Here is a 24,192-nt window from a genome sequence, read left to right on the forward strand (position 1 = left end):
CAGGAGCAAAACATGGGCCCATGGGAGGTCTCACCACAAGGGTATGTCATCCTTAGGAACAGTGGTAGTGGATTCAGTTAAGGCTGAAACCCGTATGCATACGAGCAGTGGGGCAGATCATTAGAAATACAGAATAGAGCATCAAGCACTAGTATAGATTCTAATAATAGACTATGGCTGACCACACGATTCATACTGAGAGAGCTACACCGCAAAACAGGCACGCAATGCAGAGGCAAGTATTACCAATTAAGAAGTCTGCTTTCCAATGGGAATTACCTTACACTATTTGAAGACTGGAAGCATATGAGATTGAGTAACATAGGCACTTAAGAACAATACATTCAAAGTATGTAAAAACAATTGGTTTAACAAATGGGATCCATTTTTCCACTTACTCTTTATCTCTCTACAAAGCTTAATCAGGACACCAAATCGTAAGCATAAGATATCAGAGCGCTCCTCTCTACACACTAATGTTGGCTTTTCGCTCCACGCATGCTGCGCACGTACTGATATGGGTCGATCAAAGAGCGTGTGTGTGAACGGTGAGACCATTATGCAAGCAGCAACACAGCATGAGTAACAGGAGAAGACCTTGGTAAGAACCTTTACTCTATAGGGGCCAGCCAGATCCTGCCACATAGACATTGCCATCAGTACCCCTCTGTTCGTGATCTACAATAGGTGCTTTTTATAGGGGGCTGATTGAAAGTGTAAGATTTCACTAGCAGATATTTGAGACAAAGCACCAGGCAGTCAGTGAGTGGGTGCGCGACATTGTTGCCAGACCTGAGAGAGTGGCGCTGTATACCGGAGGTACTACGAGGCTGGCATAGGACCCAGAGATTGCTCTGGAAGAAGAGCCATTTCGCACCAAAAACACCGTTAGCGATGCACACAACCTGTCCTGGCTATTCCTCACTACGACTCCATGAGTGAAAACAGCCCAGCTAAACGCACTTACCAACCCCAGCGCCTCCTTACAAACATCAGAACAGCAATACTAGCGAACTCTCTAAAATATTGGAGAACAGGTCACACATGGCCACTGTACCTGAGCTATTTCTTAACACATTTTTCCAGGTGGGTAGTAAATGTCTTCCGTTAATCCATCCAAAAAAGTGTCCATTAGATTTATGTACACTCACAGCACTCCATTTAGCAGTGACAATGTCCATTATAAGAAATGCAGCCAGAAAGCAATAGAATCCATATGACTGCTCTTAACTTGTTTCACTATTAGACCCTCTACCATCCTCCACTTGAGGGGTGGGGGGCATAGGAGTTGGCCTCACTCTAATGGAGCCCCCCAAGCGTTAAGTGGTCTAAAACAGGGGGCCGACCCCATCTTGCAGTCAGAAAGCAATTAAACCATAAATGGAATGAAAGTCATATCCAAACACTCTCTCTCTCGCAAGACTACATGTTCTCCCCCTCTAATGCGCCCGACCAGTCTCTTTGACGCTCAAGGTCAGTCGATCCTGCAATCTATATACGAAATGGAAAGTAAAAGAGAATACTATAATTTTGCTCTTTCACCATATTAATCGCCTGCGAGATGTGTCTGAGTGTTAATACTGATGACACACATGATTGAGATAATATGCAAGTGGGTCTATCTCCAACTGTCAGGTTATGAGCATATAAACTATCTGAGAAGTTTATCGCACAGGCCCAGGTCATTTATAATTTGTAGATGGAAAAACCTACTAATCACTTTGGGTATCTAAAAGTTCTAGAAAACTCTCGCTCTTGCACCCCACATGTGCTGTAAAATCCACCTTGAGACTGAATGCCAACTTCCTTTATGCATCTACAAGGCTTCCTATATAAACCTACATCTCTGCTTCCCTATATATAAACCTATGTGCATCCTCCTCGCTCTATCCTATATGATAGGACCTATAGGCATTCCTGTACCTATTCCCTATATTAATACCTAGCATCCTCTCTGCTATCCCTAATATAAACCTAGCATTTCCTCCCTGCATATCCCTATATAACCTAGATTCTCCTTGGCTTCCCTAATTACCTTAGCATCCTCCCTGCTTCCTATATAACCTAGCATCCTCCCTGCCTACCCTATATAAAACCTAGCATCCTCCCTGCCTTACCCTATATAAACCTAGCATCCTCCTCGCTTCCTATATAACTGCCTTCGCTATATACCTGCCTGCTTCTTCCTATATAAGTAGCACACCTTCTGCTTCCCTATATAACCTAGCTCTCCTCCCTGCTTCCCTATATATACCTAGCCCTCCTCCGCTTCCCTATATACCTTTAGCATCCTCCCCTGAATCCCATATACTTAACCTAGCATCCGCCGTCCTGTAGTTCTCGCTAATATTTAATAACCTAGCATCCTCCCTTGTGCTTCCATATATAACCTAGCAATCCCCCACTGCTCTTCCTCTATATCAAAACCTAGCATCTCGCTCATCTGCTCTGCCCTATTAAAAACATAGCACCTTCGCCGTATGCTATCCCTATATAACCTATGCCACTTTCCCTGCTTCCCTATATAACCCAGCCGCCTCCTGCTTCCCTTATGATAACCTAGCGCGCTTCCTGCTTCCCTAATACACTTCTAGGGACACTCTCCTTGACTGTCCCTATATAACCTAAGCGCCGCTCACCTGCTTCCCTACTATAACCTGTAGCGCCTTCCATGTCTTTCGCTCTAATATAACTCCTACGGCTCTCCTGCTTCCCTATATATTAACTATAGCAACCTTCCGCTATAACCTATATAACCTAGGCCCTTCCCTGCTTCCCTATATTAACCCCAAGCGCCCTCCCTGCTTCCCTATATAACCTAGCGCTCTCCCTGCTCCAGGCTGTACCCCACAGCATTTCTCCAGCTGGCTTTCATCAGCCTGATGTGCACTTCTGACATGCAGAACTGCAGACTGGGCAGAGTGGTCATCTGGAAAGGCCGAGGCGTGATGACACAGGCCTTCTCTACAGGTGAAGACTACATGACTAGCACTGTACATCGTGGAGGCTTTCAACTCAACGTGTAAGTGCTGCTGACCTTGTCATTACAGACACTCTGTGAGAGCTGGCGATATGAGTGACAAGCACAATCTTGAGAGACAGGTATTCTATACTGAACAAAAATATAAACGCAACATGCAAAAAGTTTTGGTCCCATGTTTCAGGACCTGAAATAAAGAAACACAGAAATGTTTCATACGCACAAAAAGCTTATTGCTCAAAWTTTGTGAAAAAAATGTGTTTACATCCCTGTTAGTGAGGATTTCTCCTTTGCCAAGATAATCCATCCACCGAACACGTGTGGCATGTCAAGAAGCTGATTAAACAGCCCCTACCTTTTTTTAAAGATATGTGACCAACATGTGAAATCAATACATTAGGGCCTAATGAATTTCTTTCAAATTGCTTGATTTCCTTWTATGAACTGTAACTTTGAAATTGTTGCATGTTGCGTTTATATTTTTGTTCAGTGTAATTAAGGCTATTTTCATAGTGAGTTTGAACAAATCTCCCCAGGCCCTAGTGATTGGGCTTTCTCTTTGAGAGCTAATTCAGCAGAGATCAGATTTATTAACTSTGCTACAGTAGCGAGAAGTCTCAGGATCCAATTCATTGTAATAATTTCAAGAGATTTATTAGAAAATTAAGCAGACATAGAAAAATCCCACAATATCCAATTGGATGCAAATAGACTCAGCGGATGAGCCAATATTGGGTCTGTTTGGTGTCTTAAACGAGCAGGTATTTCAAGTGAATGCAAATTTATATCTGCAATTAATATAATCTGATTTACTACAAGGGGATTTCAGACAGTAATACCACTCTGAAGAAGGGTGCAATATACCTCTAACTGTGGGAGCTTAAATCTTAGACACTGTAGCGCTTTGGAATTTACTGCCTCTTGTCATTTAAATCTGCATTCCTCTCAATTGCGAGGCGAGCCTGGGAGGCAGAGATTTGTCACTGAGTGGTCGCGCTCTCCTCTTTCCCTCTTTGCACTTAAGGAACAAATTAAAGTGTCTGGGAAGAGCCTTTTGAAATTACAGAAGGAGATGGTTATCGCAGAAACTCTATTGAGCCAATTTAGTGAATTCATGTTGCAGAGCGGGAGACAAGTCATACCCGGTTTCTTTTAAATTGGAGGCAAAACTCCAGCACAAACGCTCCATGGATCACCGGCTAGATGCGAGATAAAAAGGGTCCCAGACAAAGAAAAACAATAACACAAAGGAGAGAAAACAATGGAAAATTTGTGAAGGGAATGACAATGCTGGATTATTATATGGGCCCATCTTCTTTGTCGTGGCAGAGAGGATTCTTAGAATTTGGTGAGGCGGAATGTGATTTTCTCAAGGTGGTTAACAGCTTGAGTGTTCAGCCTCCACTTAATGGTGTTCTACCTGCCTGATGGAGAAAGCGTGGCGGGGTATAATTGTCTCTCCCTCTGCCTTTACTGTGGTAAACACAGCCGCTCAGCGCTGAGACGGCATGCGATCCCTAATAAGCCGGAGAGAATGACTAGTGGCTAATGGACAGCTATGAGTTAATGAAGCTCTCCCGCCACCATCGCCGAATCAATCTGCTTGGATTCGATTTCGCAGCCGGCTCGCTCCGTATGGCAGTGCCCGACTCCCCGCTGCCACCAAACATCTATTTGAGTGGGAGGCCCTCGACAGGAAGCTAATAGTTTTAACTGTTCCTCCAAATTTGTTTGCCGCGAAAAGTGACATTTAATGCACCTTGTCATCTGGCTGGGTAATAGGTGATTTAGTCTGGGGGTTGGAGGAGAGGGAGCTTCTGTTTCTAGCATGGTTTCCTTCCGTCTTGGAGCGCAGGGTGCAATGTGAACAATGGCTACCCGGGGAAAGATTAAGTACTACTCCTACTCTGTAATTGAATCTTAGTGTTTAATGGTTGACATTAGGGCCCTGGCGGTGTCGACGCTTGTTTAATTCGGCAGAATGAGAAAAAAAAACACAAGTTGCTGCAATTTGCGTGTTTTTGTTGACTTCATTTACTTGTTTATTTTTTCTCATTCTCTTTCTTAGTTTTTAATAAAGAGAGGTAATCAGAGGGTGTCAGAGTTAATGACGTGGAATAGAACAATCCAGACAACATGAATGCTTGGGAGGTGACAAACGCTCACAGGCCAAGGTTTCCCCATCTGCATGCAATCAGGGGACTATAGAGTTACCGTGAAATAAAAGGTGAAAAAAAATACAAAAAAATAATAGAATTAACGTGCTGACAGCAGCAGCAGTGACAGATTGGACAGGAATAACTAAGTGCATTCCTCACCTTGAGATAGAATGGTAAACTGTGAAATAAAATAAACAGCTCTAGTTTAGATCGGTATGCATAGTCTTAGCTAGGCCTACTACAAAGACAGAGAGGCCTACAGAGACTGAAGAGATAGTGTGCACAGTATGACCTTTTAAAGGAGTTTAAAACTTGAGTTTCTCAAGGCAATGCAAAATGGCATTTACTTTCACGAACCCTGTCCCGATGTTCAAATCCAATTCTTGCTTGGGGACTTTGGCAAATAAGGGAAAGACGCTTCCATGTCCTTTTTCATTTACGACACCCGTGCCTTTCTAAAAAGGGTCTGTGTTTCATGTACCCACCCGGGAGAGCGGGCGATTGAAACCCTTCCCCAAACAACTGCGGGAATTGACAAAGCGCGGTGGCACAGCCCATTTCCCTGCAAATGTCAGGACTCGATCTGTCTCGGGGAGAGGCGTTGGAGAGCGAGCGCAAAGAAAATTGAAAATAAATGTGAAAGMGCTCCTCACAGTCTCTCCAATCAYGGAAAAAAATGTCACGAAGGTAGAGGGACTGATGTGTTGCCCAAGGTGTTGGATCGATGGGTCCCCTGCTTTTTCCAGAGGAGCACAGGGTTGGAGGTTCAGAAATACTTTGAGAGGTTCAGGTGAACATAGGAGGGGGGGGCAGTAAGATTTTGTCCAAATTTACAAGTACTCCAAGAGCTTCCAGTGAATGGTCTCGTTTCAAAGTACAAAAAAGTTCCACTAACGATGTTCCACAAAGAGTTTATTTTGTTCTGCTAAGTGCTCGCAGGCTGAACCTTTCAGCCCAACCCTAAAAAATGATCTGGTGTCAAGATTGACTAAAAGAAGAGAATGAAAGAACGCTAGCCATCTTGGCTCAGTGAGGCACCGCCGGGGCGGGGGGATGACAAATGACAGATTGTCTCCACTTTGTGACAGTGTGGCTGTCATCAATCCCGACAGAGGAAGCGGCGGCGTGCTGCGCTGCTGAAGGGGCTGGGTGATGAGTGACACTGGCAGAGTAGGAGGGAAACGCACGGCTTCACATGAGAGATTACCTTTAATGGGCGTGTTGGTTGGCAAAGTAGGCTGGCACACACACAGGTGGGTAGAGACCCTGCTGGGGTACAGTGCAGAAGTTGCAAKGGCGGCATCGTGAAGAGGCCTTGCTCGCTAAATGCTAATATTTTCTGCTGCTAGTGTACAAGATTTGCACTATCTATATGTAAGCTACAGACGTTTTCACATTGGTGGAATAGTTAGAAAAAAACATGTTTTTAGGGGGATGGAGGGGATTATAGCCTCCCGTTATAAAACACACACTTAAAAAAAAAACTACCTGAATTAACAGAATGAATCCAGACAGGCGACAAATTAAAAGCGGGTGAACGGGGAGAGAGAAGGATGCGGCGGGTGAACGGGAGAGGAGAAGCGGGTGAACGGGGAGAGAGAACGGGTGAACGGGGAGAGAGAAGCGGGTAACGGAAGGAACGGGGACGGGAGAGAAGCGGGGTGAACGGGGCAGAGAGAAGCGGGAGAAACGGGGAGAGAGATGCGGGTGAACGGGGAGAGAGATGAGGGTGACGGGAGAGAGATGCGGGTGAACGGGGAGAGAGAGCGGGTGAACGGGAGAGAGAAGCGGGTAACGGGGAGAGAGAAGCGGGTGAACGGGGAGAGAGATGCGGGTGAACGGGGAGAGAAGATGAGGTGAACGGGGAGAGAGATGAGGGTGAACGGGGAGAGAAGCGGGTGAACGGGAGAGAGAACGGTGAACGGGGAGAGAGATGCGGGTGAACGGGGAGAGAGATGCGGGTGACGGGGAAGAGAAAGCGGTGAAACGGGAGAGAGAACCGGGTGAACGGGGAGAGAGAAGCGGGTGAACGGGGAGAGAGATGCGGGTGAACAGGGAGAGAGATGCAGTGGCTGAGTGGAGAGATGCAGTATGAGCTATGGTTGTTTACCTCCTCCCTCCCTCAAACCATCCCTTCCCCCCCATCGCTACATGAGAGCTCGCTCCCATCCATGGCCCACATGCATACCTAATGCCACAGCCTGGTCACAACACTCCCCACGTACTCCTCCGAGTCGCTGCGTTTCTCTCCAACGCTATGCTAGATATTTTTTATTTCATCCCTTTCTATTCCAGATCTTTGCATAAGCYTAACCTTTTGGGGCCGTTTAAAGTTTAACCTGAAAAAACCCTTACTCCGAATGGAATCAGATGACGAGAGAAGGCAAATGGAAAACGAAGACTATAAGCTTTTAACACAAGAACCGCATTGCCTTCAGACTATAAGTACCTGCTAGAGCACGCTGAGAACGTTGACGGGTGTCTCATTTAGATTATGCATTAGATGCATATCAACCCACAAGGTGTGCAAACATAAAGCACCAAAGCTTGATAAATAGTACATAAACAATTGTAAAGCATGAAATGCATGAAGAAATATTCATGGAAATATATCCATGTAGAAATATAACAATAGTTAATTGTTAAGATAGTGAAGGATATGTTTTGTATAATTCTACAAAGTCCTAGMGAAAAACGTAGGCCTAAAGCCAATTTTGGATACTTCCAGCCAAGAACACATGCATTCTAACAGTCTAATAAATGCATTACAGAAATAACTATTTCAAAGAACACAACAGCATTTTCATTAGTTTATGTTACTGTAGGCCCCTCAACCTCAACTCTGGACATCGAAGCCAGATCCAGTTTTTTTTGTCATTGTTTCCCTCTAATCAGGGACTGATTTAGACATGGGACAACAGGTATCTGCAATTAATGGTCAGGTAGGACAGAAAACCAGCAGGCTCCGGACCTCGTAGGGTCAGAGTTCAATAACCCTGCTCTAATCTAGAAGTAAAAACGACAAACCACTAGTTCAAGTCCATCAAAGAAGTCCATTAGAATTTCGTTTTGGCAGGTCAAAGGAAAGGAAAAGTGTGGAAATAAGAAAATAAATGAATTTCCAGTATGTTACCAGTCTGCTTAGCAGCCGGAGCGACGRTGCCACACTAGTGGTCATGTGCTGAACGCTGGGACAGTGCAGATATTCTTGAAGTGACATTTTGGAAATAGAGCTGCACCTCTTGAATTTTGAGAGTTAATTGACAAAAGTAAGGGCCATATAAACACTCTTTCTGATACTATATAGAAATCAAAATGTTTTACCTGCATGTGACTCTGAAGGAGGATTTGATAAAGTGATGCTCCCTTCCCTGCATCTGCAAATTACAAGTTGCGCCCATCTCTTCATGTACAATTTGACACCTAATAATACTGTCAATTAGACTATTGCCAATTTAATCTTGTCTACAGGCTAACTATGTGTCAAATTAGTTTTTTGTAGTTRCGATGGGCCGGCTGTGCAGGCTGACTGGCATCGTTTGTTTCCCCTTGCTCATCAACTTGGATAGAGTCAAGGACATGTTTCACATTATTCCAAAGGTGTACTGCAACACATAGCGTGCTTTGGTTTCCCTTACAATACATGTAATAGCATTATAGTAAATAAAACAGTCCCTTAAAAGCTTATTTTTACAGAGTAAAACATAAGAATGGTATCAACCCGCAAGGCATGCAGTCAAKTGATTAACATGAGGGCCAACGATGATAGGCATGACAAACCCATCATTACACTACTGTTGTTCTACATGAAATCCATCTCTTCACCTTCCTTATCATTCAGTTAGGCCTAATTTAAATTTGATTGTGAAGTAACATACACAAATATCGCCCATTAATCAATTTGTCATTCATTCAGTGGGCTGGCATCGTTTGCTTCCCTTCGCTCATCAACTTGGGATAGTCAAGGACATGTTTTGCATTATTCTACTGCAACACGCAGCATGTTTTTGTTACCATTACAAAACATTTGATTAGTTAGAGTTCTAGTAAATAAAACAGCTTATTAAACGTAAAAGTAAAACGTAAAAGAAAATGATAATCAACCTGCAAGGCGCGCGGTCAAATTATTTGCTATAAACATGAGTGCCAAAGCTGATAAAAAGGCATAACAAWCTCATCATTACACAATTGTCTTTCTYAATTAAATTAACCTCTTCAAACTCATCATTCAGTTAGGCCTAATTTCAATTAAATTGTGAAGTAACAAGCAGTTATCACCCAATCATCCATTTGTCATTCATTCAGTGAGGAGATAGAGACGCATTAGTGCTTAGCTGGGTATCAATGTCCTACATTGCATTATCTTGACCGGTTAAMTTGGGAATAGGTATAAAAAAAATATATTAAACTGTTAACTTTGTGAATTCTAAATTCTGACAAATGAGCAATGTAAAATACAAACATTTATGAAAAGTTAGGGAAGGAGCATGACGTAGCTTTTTTGGGGGGAGATTTTTATTTATTTACAATATCAAACGTTAGTGGCCGTTGGCGGTTCTAGTGTTAAAGAGAGAGAACACATTTTTTCCCCTCTTTGCCCACAAACAGATAAATAAAAGCATAAAAGCTCCTGCCGTGTTGGTCACTGATGGCCCCTAGGCAACAGGAGAAGGAGGCAGAGGAGAAAGGTACCCTACACTGGAGCGAGGCATTTTGTCCAAGGCAGCAGGCAGAGAGAGCACTGCATAAAACCCATTCTAGTTGTCGTTTTGCCAAGATAAATCTTAATGGTTGGCAGTGGGGGCTCTGGAACTCCAGCGGTGGGGCCTGAGGCAACGGCTGTGGACAGACACAGAGACCTGCTGGAGATGGCCTGTAATGTCTCTCCATTATCAGAGTGCCATAAAACCACAGACGGAGCGGTGTGTGACCTGCGAGGTTAATGTCCTTTAAAGGCGCTTATCAGGGATTCATAATATCATTAAAGAATGACAGCGACTGGGAGTGAAGAAAAGCAGCGGTACTTGGAAATATATCCTTTCATATAGTAGCCTTTGATTAGAGATCGCTACAGTGCCTTCAGAAAGTACTCACACCCCTTGACTTTTTCCACATTTTGTTGTGTTACAAAGTGGGATTAAAATTGATTTGTCATTTTTTTGTCAACGATCTACACATAATACTCTGTCAAAGTGGAAGAACATTTTATTAACACTAATATATCTTGATTAGATTCAACCCCATGAGTCAATCAATACATGTTAGAATTACCTTTGGCCGCAATTATAGCTGTGTATCTTTCTGGGTAAGTCTCTAAGAGCTTTCCACACCGGGATTGTGTAACATTTGCCCATTATTCTTTTAAAAATTCTTCAAGGTCTGTCAAGTTGGTTGTTGATCATTGCTAAACAACTATGTTCAGGTCTTACAATAGACTTTTAATTAGWTTTAAGTCTAAACTGTAACTCGGCCACTCAGGAACATTCACCATCTTCTTGGTAACCAACTCCAGTGTAGATTTGGCCTTGTTTTTGTCCTGCTGAAAGGTGATTTKATCTCCCAGAGTCTGGTGGAAAACATACTGAACTAGGTTTTCCTRTAGGATTRTGCATGTGCAAATTTTGCATGTGCTCCATTCCATTTATTTTTTATCCTGAAAAACTCCCCAGTCCTTAATGATTACAAGCATACGCATTACATGATTACATTACATGCAGCCACCACTATGCTTGAAAATATGGAGAGTGGTACTCAGTAATGTGTTGTATTGGATTTTCCCCATTGTAAAACCTCCCTGGTCTTTGTGGTTGAATCTGTGTTTGAAATTAACTGCTCAACTGAGGGACCTTATAGATAACTGTATGTGTGGAGTACAGAGATGAGGTAGTCATTTKATGTTAAACACTATTACTACACACAGAGGGAGTCCATGTAATTTAGCATATTTTTTACTCCTGAGTTGATTTATGGGGTATTGTGTTACAGGCTGTAACAAAATGTGGAAAAGTCAAGGGGTGTCAATACTTTGAAGGCACTGTAGTCTCCCGTTAAAATAACACTTATACCCCTTTCACAAAGCTGTATTCTCCTTTCTGCCACTACAACCTCGCAACGGGTACAGAGAGGAGTGCAACAAGTATGTTGCAACAATGTGAATATCAAGCGGATTTTAATGACATTCGAAAAAAAGAAAACCGCACACAAAGAATAAATAGAATTAGAATATAATTATATAATTCTTCAACAAGCGTTTTGTACTCATAAATTCATATTTCATGAATCTTGGCTTAACAAGTCCGTATAATTCACCATATTACAATACATTGAGTCCATTACAATAAGCTGCCATGTCTTTAACATGAAACAATAACACAGTGCACCATCATGTCCTCATTATTCAGTTGAGGAATGCATCTTTAATAGAATGTCAGAGATGCACGTCGCCAAACACTGCATAAATATGTTTTACATATGACTAGGACTATCAACGTGTAACAGTTTGAATCATTGCGGACTGTCGTCTACACTTGACATATCTCACGAAATCCCATGGTAAAACAGAGTGGGGACTGTTCTAGATTCTCCAGGGGACAAACACATGTATTTGTATGTAGGGCTGATCACGTAGGAAGCGCATCAGAAAGAGAGCCTCGGGGCTACTGACGAGGTGTCAGCCAGCGCAGAAAGAGAGAGAGGGAGAGAGTGAGAGAGGGAGAGAGGGAGAGAGTGAGAGCGTGAGAGAGGGGCTTCACCTCAAAGAAGAGCGGGTTCACTGGAAAAGATCTCATCTGTCACCATTTTTAGGAAGGATGGAGGGATGGAAACATGGAAGGATGGAGGGATGGAAGGGAAGAGCACAAGACCTCAACGTTAACAGCATCCTAGGTTTCACACCGAGTGTACAGATGGGGTCCTAAATTCCTCATGTTCTACTGGGCAACAAAAACATCAACACACACCCTGATTTGTGTGGCTATCCTATTTGATCATAACCAACTGGTTTTTCAAAGCCAAAATCAAAACCTCATTCCTAATGCACTGCAAGAATGCACATTTACATTTTGTACTAAAGGAACTGGAGCATTCCTGACCTCAATGAATCCTCCACATTCTCTACGATACCAGAAAGAAAAAAAAACACACAGCCCATACCCATAACGTTGACCTATAAAGGATTTGACTGAGACGGCTCCATTTGCAATTTTAATTGGTCTTTATAGATGAATAAATAACAGCACYTCTGCCTGATGGTTTCTGTGATCTGTTGGTGCGTGGGGGGAGGGACAGTGTGCGAGGGAGAGGGGAAATACTAAGCCATACCACTCAGACAGTTTAATGACAGTGTTGCAGGTGATGCTGGGAGGAAGCCTCCACATGAGCTGTACACACACAGAGAGAGACAGACTGAGACGAGACTAGCTATCCTCCTCACTGGCTAGCTAGTGTACCTCGGTGAAGGCAAATTCATTCAACCATGTAGAGAAACTGTCAGACCATGATAAGAGATCTAGGCTACATTCGAAACAAATCGTACATAGACATAAGAGCCAGCTAGTGGAATTCATTGTATAAACAGCAGGCTGGCGTGGGGATTAGCTGTTGACACCCTAGGGCTCTATCCAACAGTCTAAATAACAGGCTGTTCCAGCACTGTATTAACAGTCATATTTGTGTACACTCTCTTGTACCAACAAGTCACTGAAAAATAAAACATACCACTAAACCTAATGATGTTTGACCAGGGACTCTGAAGACAGAACTCTTTGCTATTCCTTCATGTAGAATCATGACATGTTAGTCTTTAATATTTCAAGCTACTTACACCCAGTTCATAAATCATGGTTGGTTCCATCAAGTCTGTTTGGAAAGACGTGTGCATATCTATCTAGACAGATATGTAGAGTATGTTTCCATGTTAGAGATAGCTACATGCTATACAACCCTTTTCATTTACAGTATGTCGTGTCATTGATGGAAAAGGAAATGTCTCTTCTCACACAAAAAAATTGGAAATGCACTTCTACAACACATAGATATGATTGGACARGTGTTACAGTGTAACATTAATACTATGTTAGCTAGAATTCAGCTATAAGGTATGTTTTTCTATTCATTCAACCAACTGGAAAACCAAGGTTACTGAGAAGGAACTCAAAGCCTGGAAGATTGGAGAGAAAGACAACTTGTAATTTACAGTGTCGCTACAGTAATTGCCTAGCTGAAAATCAACAAAAACCAATAAACAGTCTTCAGAGATACCGGGGAAAAACACGCCAACCCCCAAAAATGTGCGCGAGAGAGKGTGAGAGAGAGAGAAATGAAAACACCTAATTGCCAGCTCTCCCCCTACGGTAGCCTAACACACAAAATMAATGGGAAATGTAGTCGCCGAATCAAGGCTTTATATTCGTGGCGTGAGCAGTAATTTCTTACTTGTACTTGGATCTGCACTTTGACTTCCGCTTACAATGGCGGCATCAGACAAGAGGCTGATCCAGTAACARCCCTGATCAAGTCAGCGACACAAAGAGAAGAGCTCTTTTGGGCTCCCAAACCAAATTAATCTAGTCTGAATTGACTCTGGAGGCAGAGCTGAATTAAGACCGGGAGCTCTTAGAAATGTTCCAATCACCCACGACACCGTTTACCAGTTTAAACCCTGAGGGCCACAAGTGTCGGTGGCACATCCTTTATTCCCAAGAGAAAGAGTGTGACATCGGGCCTTCATTAGCCCCGGAGCCACAACACAAAAGCGTGCTCCACAACGACCCAACTGAACGACCCTCGACCCCTGATACAATGGCAGTTGGGTGTAGTAACTGTTTGGGGGTGTAGTAACTGTTGGGTTGTAGTAACTGTTTGGGTGTAGTAACTGTTGGGTGTAGTAACTGTTGGGGTGTAGTAACTGTTTGGGTGTAGTAACTGTTGGGTGTAGTAACTGTTGGGTGTAGTAACTGGCTGCTGATACCATCAAACTGTAAACAGTCACCCATTTCATTAAGACCGGTGGAAAACGGTGGCTTTAACAGACAACAACGAGTCCCCGTTTTCCATCCTACTCCAGTTCCTCTAGTCAGATCACATAACGTGAAGGTTCTATTGAGAACCTGAACACAGAACAGTACTTAGATGCTATTCTATAATCACATTACACACTCCAATGGGCTACTTATGAGGTCTGGCAACAAATCAAATCAAATCAAATTTATTAGTCACATACACATGGTTAGCAGATGTTAATGCGAGTGTAGCGAAATGCTTGTGCTTCTAGTTCCGACAATGCAGTAATAACCAACAAGTAATCTAACCTAACAATTCCACAACTACTACCTTATACACACACACAAGTGTAAAGGGATAAAGAATATGTACATAAAGATATATGAATGAGTGGTGGTACAGAACGGCATGGCAAGATGCAGTAGATGGTATAGAGTACGGTATATACATATGAGATGAGTACTGTAGGGTATGTAAACATAAAGTGGCATAGTTTAAAGTGGCTAGTGGTACATGTATTACATAAATATGGCAAGATGCAGTAGATGATATAGAGTACAGTATATACATATGAGATGGGTAATGTAGGGTATGTAAACATTATATTAAGTGGCATTGTTTAAAGTGGCTAGTGGTACATTTTTACATCATTTCCATCAATTCCCATTTTTAAAGTGGCTGGAGTTGAGTCAGTATGTTGGCAGCGGCCGCTAAATGTTAGTGGTGGCTGTTTAACAGTCTGATGGCCTTGAGATAGAAGCTGTTTTTCAGTCTCTCGGTCCCTGCTTTGATGCACCTGTACTGACCTCGCCTTCTGGATGATAGCGGGTGAACAGGCAGTGGCTTGGGTGGTTGTTGTCCTTGATGATCTTTATGGCCTTCCTGTGACATCGGGTGGTGTAGGTGTCCTGGAGGGCAGGTAGTTTGCCCCCGGTGGTGCGTTCTGCAGACCTCACTACCCTCTGGAGAGCCTTACGGTTGTGGCGGAGCAGTTGCCGTACCAGGCGGTGATACAGCCCGACAGGATGCTCTCGATTGTGCATCTGTAGAAGTTTGTGAGTGCTTTTGGTGACAAGCCGAATTTCTTCAGCCTCCTGAGGTTGAAGAGGCGCTGCTGCGCCTTCTTCACAACGCTGTCTGTGCGGGTGGACCAATTCAGTTTGTCCGTGATGTGTACACCGAGGAACTTAAAACTTTCCACCTTCTCCACTACTGACCCGTCGATGTGGATAGGGGGTGCTCCCTCTGCTGTTTCCTGAAGTCCACAATCATCTCCTTTGTTTTGTTGACGTTGAGTGTGAGGTTATTTTCTGACACCACACTCCGAGGGCCCTCACCTCCTCCCTGTAGGCCGTCTCGTCGTGTTGGTAATCAACGCTACCACTGTAGTGTCATCCGCAAACTTGATGATTGAGTTGGAGGCGTGCATGGCCACGCAGTCGTGGGTGAACAGGGAGTACAGGAGAGGGCTCAGAACGCACCCTTGTGGGGCCCCAGTGTTGAGGATCAGCGGGGTGGAGATGTTGTTACCTACCCTCACCACCTGGGGGCGGCCCGTCAGGAAGTCCAGGACCCAGTTGCACAGGGCGGGTCGAGACCCAGGGTCTCGAGCTTGATGACGAGTTTGGAGGGTACTATGGTGTTAAATGCTGAGCTGTAATCGATGAACAGCATTCTCACATGGGTATTCCTCTTGTCCAGATGGGTTAGGGCAGTGTGCAGTGTGGTTGCGATTGCGTCGTCTGTGGACCTATTGGGTCGGTAAGCAAATTGGAGTGGGTCTAGGGTGTCCGTAGGTGGAGGTGATATGGTCCTTGACTAGTCTCTCAAAGCACTTCATGATGACGGAAGTGAGTGCTACGGGGCGGTAGTCGTTTAGCTCAGTTACCTTAGCTTTCTTGGGAACAGGAACAATGGTGGCCCTCTTGAAGCATGTGGGACAGCAGACTGGGATAAGGATTGATTGAATATGTCCGTAAACACACCAGCCAGCTGGTCTGCGCATGCTCTGAGGACGCGGCTGGAATGCCGTCTGGGCCTGCAGCCTTGCGAGGGTTAACACGTTTAAATGTTTTACTCACCTCGGCTGCAGTGAAGCAGAGCCCGCAGGTTTTGGTAGGGGGCCGTGTCAGTGGCACTGTATTGTCCTCAAAGCGGGCAAAAAAGTTGTTTAGCCTGTCTGGAGCAAGACATCCTGGTCCGCGACGGGGCTGGTTTTCTTTTTGTAATCCGTGATTGACTGTAGACCCTGCCACATACCTCTTGTGTCTGAGCTGTTGAATTGCGACTCGATTTTGTCTCTGTACTGGGACTTAGCCTGTTTGATTGCCTTGCGGAGAGAATAGCTACACTGTTTGTATTCGGTCATGCTTCCGGTCACCTTGCCTGGTTAAAAGCAGTGGTTCGCGCTTTCAGTTTCACGCGAATGCTGCCGTCAATCCACGGTTTCTGGTTTGGGAATGTTTTAATCGTTGCTGTGGGTACGACATCGTCAATGCACTTCCTAATGAACTCGCTCACCGAATCAGCATATTCGTCAATATTGTTGTTGGACGCAATGCGGAACATATTCCAATCCGCGTGATCGAAGCAGTCTTGAAGCGTGGATTCAGATTGGTCGGACCAGCGTTGAACAGACCTGAGCGCGGGAGCTTGTTTGTTTTAGTTTCTGTTTGTAGGCTGGAATCAACAAAATGGAGTCGTGGTCAGCTTTTCCGAAAGGGGGGCGGGGGAGGGCCTTATATGCGTCGCGGAAATTAGTATAACAATGATCTAGGGTTTTTCCAGCCCTGGTAGACAATCGATATGCTGATAGAATTTAGGGAGTTTTGTTTTTAGATTAGCCTTGTTAAATCCCCAGCTACCGATGAATGCAGCCTCAGGGTGTGTGGTTTCCAGTTTACAAAGAGTCAGATAAAGTTCGTTCAGGGCCATCGATGTGTCTGCTTGGGGGTGATATATACGGCTGTGATTATGATTGAAGAGAATTCCCTTGGTAGATAATGCGGTCGACATTTGATTGTGGAGGAGTTCTAGATCAGGTGAACAGAATGACTTGAGTTCCTGTGTGTTGTTATGATGATCACACCACGTCTCGTTAATCATAAGGCATACCCCCCCGCCCCTCTTCTTACCAGAAAGATGTTTGTTTCTGTCGGCGCGATGCATGAAGACCAGCTGGCTGCACCGACTCCGTTAGCGTCTCTTGAGTTAGCCATGTTTCCGTGAAGCAGAGCACGTTGCAATCCCTGATGTCTCTCTGGAATGCTACCCGTGCTCGATTTCATCAACCTTATTGTCAAGAGACTGGACATTGGCGAGTAGTATGCTAGGGAGTGGAGCGCGATGTGCCCGTCTCGAAGCCTGACCACGAGACCGCCTCGTTTGCCCCTTTTACGGCGTCGCACAGGGTCGCCGGCTGGGATCAGATCCATTGTATTGGGTGGAAGGCAAAACACTGGATCCGTTTCGGGAAAGTCATATTCCTGGTAGGAACGATGATGAGTTGACGTTAATCGTATATTCAGTAGTTCCTCCCGACTGTATGTAATGAAACCTAAGATTACCTGGGGTACCGATGTAAGAAATAACACATAAAAAACAAAATACTGCATATTTTCCAAGGAACGCGAAGCGAGGCGGCCATCTCTTTTCGGCGCCGGCATTACTTACCACGCCGTTCATGAGACACCTGCACTTTAGGGGTTATGTATGCTAATCGAATGAGAAGCGGGAGAGTGCCATTAACGTATCGCAGGGTGATGCGAATGTAAACTGTGGTGAGGTGAAGACAGTGTCTGTGTACGCCGCCATTAGCACACAAACAGGGCTAGGAGTGTGTGTGTGTGTTGTGTGTGGTGTGTTGTGTGTGGTGTGTGTGTGTGTGTGTGTGTGTGTGTGTTGTGTGTGTGTGTGGGTGTTGTGTGTGTGTGTGTGTGTGTGTGTGTGTGTGTGTGTGCGCGAGACACCTTTATTAGGGCCGCGGCGTGCAAGTGCTGCCACCTCTCATGTAACAAGCATCAGAGAGGACGGCTTATTTGCGGCGCGTGCTGGCTGTGTGCTAAAGGGTAACGTTCGGCTAGCAGCCTGTAAATTCCCCCGCTGGGCTTTGCCGCGTTCAAGAATGACCTGTTACCCTAATGACAAAGGGAGTTAAAGGACAACCTTGTCGAGTCTCCCAACAGACGGGCCAAATGGTCTTCCCTCTTACCACCACCTCCTCCTGTCTCCAAATTCCCTGCTCTTCTTCGTAATGACAGTGCCTGTCAGCCAGACAAATGAGCATTCCATTGTTGTAATTAATTTGATTCTTGTTCTGCGTGAAACCTTCCTTGTAGGATTTAATTAAGGTTTTGTTCACGCGGTGGGCAGGGCCCCACCTGGCTGCTTTAAGCTCACAGTTAAAAAATGGGCCCTTCTCTCTGGATTCCCTTGGAAGTGCTCACACATTCCGTCTCTCAGTGTGTGTGTGTGTGTGTGTGTGTGTGTGTGCGCATGCGTGCGTGCGTGCACATGCGTATAGGAGTGAGCGAGAAAGAAAGGAGCGCCGGGGAGGGAAGATGGAGAGGAAGCGTCCCGCTCAGCTCATCCTTCATCCCAGGCAGTTACTCCTCTTGTTTTACCAAGCCTTCAGAAAAGGCTTCCAGGGAAATAATGGAGGGATGTTGGCGGTTCTGCATTAGTCACGCAGCCAGGTTGCATCCCAAATGACACCCTASTCACATATTTAGCGCACAATGTTTTACTAAAAGTTGTGCACTATATAGGGAATTGGGTGCCATTTGGGACGCATCAGCCTAAACTCAGCATTTAGCTCGGATGTAGAACTTGAGCGGCCTTCAGGCTATAGGAGACCGTAGTGCTCTTTACCTTATAGCTCTTACCCAATCTAATACAACACTTCTACCTCATAGCAGTCCAGTTGAACAAAGTATCATAGACTGTACCAATTACTACCTGATCTGTTCCACTTCAATGTATCCCAATGGAGAAATGGACCATTAGTAACGCTAATTTAAAAACTGGACAGGCCTTGGCCTACCTTTGGAGTTAGCGAGTATAAAATGAAGTACAACTTTATATACTGCACAGATACAGGGAAGGAGGAGGGCTAGGTAGGTAATGGTGAATTGCCTCCATCTATCTCTCCTCAGAGACRTCGTGTTCTCTTTCCTTCTCCCCTGCCTCCACCTGTTCTGCCCTCTCTGCTGTAATTGGCACATGGCATGTTGGATCAAAGACAAACTGCATTCAATATTTCATTAGAGCGCTGGGTGCGTGTGACTGCTCAATCTGAGGCGAGCGGCAAGCGACTCGCTGTTAAACATGAGCTTGGCTGGGCGGCCCTGACGCGAACTGAGAGTCATAATCTCACACCGTTTACCATATTACTCCTCCTTAAACGGCCAAGGAGAGAGAGGGGGGGGAGGAAGAAGGAGCGAGAGGGGGGGAGGGAGGAAGAAGGAGAGAGAGGGGAAGAGCATGAGAGGGACTAGGGAACCAGAAACAGGGAGAGAAATAGATAAGGGGAGGAAGCGAGAGAACACGAGGGACAGAAAGGAGAAAGAGAAAAGTCAGAAGCAACGAAAGACACACAGCACCACATCTCCTGCTTTAAGAATCCCGCTCATCCCTCTATTGGACAGTTAATTGGGCATAACAAACCAAACAGCATTTTCTGGAAGTCACCAAGAAAAAAAACTCTCCCTTAAAAATCCAAGCAACAAGCTCCAAATATAGAGGGGAGGGGGGGATATAACTAGAATAGAAAAATAGAAAATGTCATCATATCTGGGATGTACAGTGCCTTTGTAAAGTATTCAGACCCCTTTACTTTTTACACGCTTTGTTAGGTCTTACTCTAAATCATTTTTTTTAATCTTCTTATCAATCGAAACAAACTTAATTGTTTTGTTTTAAAAAATGAAATATTACATTTACATAAGTATACAGACCCTTTACTCAGTACTTTGTTGAAGCACCTTTGGCAGCGATTACAGCCTCGAGTCTTCTTGGGTATGATGCCTCAAGCTTGGCACACCTGTATTTGGGGAMTTTCTCCCATTCTTCTCAGATCCTCTCAAGCTCTGTCAGGTTGGATGGGGGAGCGTTGCTGCACAGCTATTTTCAGGTCTCTCCAGAGATGTTCTATTGGGTTCAAGTCCGGGCTCTGGCTGGGCCACTCAGGGACATTGAGACTTGTCCCGAAGCCACTCCTGCATTGTCTTGACTGTGTGCTTAGGTTCTTTAGCGGGCTGTCATCTGCCTTTTACKGAGGAATGGCTTCCGTCTGGCCACTCTACCATACGGCCTGATTGGTGTAGTGCTGCAGAGATGGTTCTCATTCTGGAAGGTTCTCCCATCTCCACAGAGGAACTCTGGAGCTCTGACAGAGTGACCATCGGGTTCTTTGTCATCTCCCTGACCAAAGCCCTTTCTCCCCCAATTGCTCAGTTTGGCCCGTGGCCAGCTCTAGGAAGAGTCTTGGTGGTTCCAAACTTCTTCCATTTAAGAATAATGGAGGCCACTGTGTTCTTGGGGACCTTCAATGCTYCAGAAATGTTTTGGTACCCGTCCTCAGATCTGTGCCTCGACACGATCGTGTCTCGGAGCTCTGCAGACAATTCCTTCGACCTCATGACTTGGTTTTTGCTCTGACATTCACTGTCAACTGTGGAACCTATAGACATGTGTGTACCTTTTCAAATCACGTCCATTCAATTGAATTTACCACAGGTGGACTCCAATCAAGTTGTAGAAACATCAAGGATGATCAATGGAAATAGGATGCACCTGACCTCAATTTCGAGTATCATAGCAAAGGGTCTGAATACTTACGTAAATAAGGTATGTTTTTTTATTCATAATAAATTAGCAAAAATGTATAAAAACCTGTCATTCYCTGTCATTATGTGTTAATTGCTGAGGATTTTTAAAATATTTTTTWAAATCATTTTAGTATAACGCTGTAACGTAACAAAATGTGGAAAAAGTCAAGGGGTCTGAATACTTTCCAAAGGCACTGTATGTGTTCTCTCCCGATGAACATTTAGCAGGCTCTTATTCAAATCCAAGCCAGGGGTTCTTCWGCGGAGCTTTCACCCCTCTATTGAAAACAAGCAGGTCAAACTGAAGCCAGCTCACATTCCTTCATGATTGCCATCCTTTTTGTCTCTCAAATAACAGTTTCTTCCCGGAATCACATAATTTGTTGATTGATTGCGTGTTTTCAATCAAAGCAAATGAACTGAACAATCAACAGAGTTGGAAATACTAAACCAACTGGCACAGTTGACCCAAGGCATCTCCCGTGGTAAATGGCTTTTTGTTGAAGGACGGCTTAAAACGCATGGCTTAGAACGCATCTCAACCAATCACAATGCTTGTTTTGACAAAACGCGTTGTAGAAAGTATATACTGTTTAAAAATGCATAGCTGTAATACACAATACTACAGCCCTTCTTTGCTCCTTTGCCACCACACAGACTGCATAGCATCATACACAGAGTGCATAGCATCATACACAAAGCTGTCGTCACCATCACAGTAGGCTTTTAGCACCACTGTACCAGGGTACAGATGAGGAATTTACATGGTGTCAACAGTGCCTTTCAAAAACAACTGATCTAAAACATGGAGAAGAAATGGAAAAATGAGCAGCACCGAAATGACCACGGACAGAGAGGATCATGGGAGTTGACTGTTGAGGTGGATTCTGGGACAGGGTTAMGCCAAGAGGCGTGTCGGATACAAAACTGTCTCACGCCTGCGCAGCTATTCTGAAAATGGGACGGGTTATGGAGCAATGCTACTTGGGTTACAGAGAACAGTTTCCCTCTTAGTCAATAAAGCACAAAATACTCTAGAAAGCACAATACAAGGAGAAAACGGAGTTCTCCATTTTTTATGTTTATGYACAAATATAGTAGTATCTACGTCTATAGATTTTCTAACTGTTTTATAATAGTAGMGACTGATCAAGGTCCCCTTTCAAACTACAGCATTGGCTGGAACGTCGTCACAATTTAGAAAGAAGCATTTTGCCTCATTTGAGTGTCAGTTTTCAATTCATTTAGATCAATTATATATGTTACCCATTATTTATAAATGATCTGGTCAAAATATTTGCAATTCCACTTTGATATTGGCAATTGGACTTCAAATTGGATCTTGAGGTGAGTAGATTAGCCATTAGCTTACGTTAGCTGCTAGCCGTTAGCMTACYTTAGCTGCTAGCCGTTAGCTTACATTAGCTGCTAGCCGTTAGCTTACATTAGCTGKTAGCCYTTAGCTTACATTKGCTGKTAGCCYTTAGCTTACATTAGCTGCTAGCCGTTAGCTTACATTAGCTGCTAGCCGTTAGCTGCTAGGTGTTACCTGCTAGCCAATGTTAGACCAATTAGGCCCTGGCTGGCAGTTTGAAAGGAGAGAAAAGTCACCAAGAGGTTTCATGCATGGTAAATAAAGGCGGTGGTCGCAGATCGAGAAAGCATGGCYCTAAGCGTTTTCAGTCACAAAGTGGGTTACTTACAGGTAGTAAGTGTAGGAGTGATAGGTTCTTCTGCCCAGTGGGGTGGTGGTAGGATATAAGCAGTGGTGGGGGACAGYAGGGGAAATGGAATGGAAGGAAAGGAAAAGGAAAAATATTAATGTACTGGAGAAAAATATATAGAAATGAAACCCCCCCCCAAAAAACACGATATGGAGGCATAAAGTGACGTTTTTTACTAGTACGACTGTGAGGGCAAGGTGGTTGCTTGGGGGGACAACGTCATGCGTGGAGGGGTAGAGGGTGAGGGCCCACAGAGTTACAACATTCAGTTACAGTGGGTGGGCGGAGTGACCTGTTGATTGGCAAGTCAGGTGTGCAGGTGTTGCAGGAGAGAATTGTGGGTAACATAGTGCATTAGTGGCAGGTTGACATTTATTGTCATGAGTCTTGCCCTGGAGGCAGAACTGAGCAATTTCCGCTAGATGGGCCAGCTGCAAAGTCAAAATTGGCTATGTCTTAAAAATGTAGGAAAACAAATATTAGCTTTTTGGTCTTAATTTCAGGTTATGGTTAGGTATTAGGGTTAGCAGTATGGTTAAGGTTAGGCTTAAAATCATATTTTATGACTTTGTGGCTGTGCCAGCTAGTGACCATTCTACAGAGGTGCCTCCAYGCCATGACAATAAAGGCCAGCCTGCGCCTTAGTGAAGGTGATAGGCTGTTATTGAGATGATAGGTGGGCTGTAGTGTTATTGGAGAGTGGGCGAGMGCAGGAAGAGGACAGGGGAGGAAGCTCATTGGAGCTGTGTTTAGAGAGCAAGTTTATCAGGAACTGGCTGGAATAACATGTTTGTACAACAGCAGTGGCTTTAATATTCATAAACGTATTCCTCTCCTTTTTCTTACACATGTACTGTTTGACAATCCAAGAAGGAACAACAAACTAGAACATTGGGCAGTAATAACAAAAACAACACTAATGTTGACACTAGTTATTACTCTGAGACACAAGCCTCTACTTTTTCTTACACATACACTGTGTGACCATCAAAGACACAACTAAACCACTGCTGATGTGATTTGGTCCCTGATTCCCGATTAGAATCGCTGAAATAAAAAACGGTTAATAAAACATGAAGGTCATCATGTATTTAATGAATAGTCATTGGATTGAAATACAGAACAATAGCTATACGATTAATTAGGGCCGATTTCAAGTTTTCATAACAATCGGAAATCGTTATTTCTGGACACCGATTTGGCAGATTTCTTTTTTTTACACCTTTATTTAACTAGGCAAGTCAGTTAAGAACATTCTTACTTTCAATGACGGCCTAGGAACGGTGGGTTAACTGCCTTGTTCAGGGGCAGAATYARAGATTTTAACCTTGTCAGCTCGGGGATTCAATCTTGCAACCTTACAGTTAACTAGTCCAATACTCTAACCACCTGATTACATTGCACTCCACGAGGAGCCTGCCTATTACATGAATGCAGTAAGAAGCGAAGGTAAGTTGCTAGCTAGCATTAAACCTATCTTATAAAAAACAATCAATCAATCA

General features: G+C 44.2%; 1 protein-coding gene across 1 annotated transcript in view; it reads right to left on the reverse strand.

Moving 5' to 3' along the window:
* Positions 1 to 24,192, reverse strand: part of LOC112068574 (receptor-type tyrosine-protein phosphatase mu-like) — a 180,546-nt gene that overhangs the window by 56,310 nt on the left and 100,044 nt on the right. The window contains 1 exon segment of the mRNA XM_070438203.1: positions 22,670 to 22,699. Within this exon segment, the coding sequence (XP_070294304.1) occupies positions 22,670 to 22,699 (30 nt within the window).

Source organism: Salvelinus sp. IW2-2015, unplaced genomic scaffold (assembly GCF_002910315.2).
Source record: "Salvelinus sp. IW2-2015 unplaced genomic scaffold, ASM291031v2 Un_scaffold564, whole genome shotgun sequence".
Classification (NCBI taxonomy): Eukaryota; Metazoa; Chordata; class Actinopteri; order Salmoniformes; family Salmonidae; genus Salvelinus; species Salvelinus sp. IW2-2015.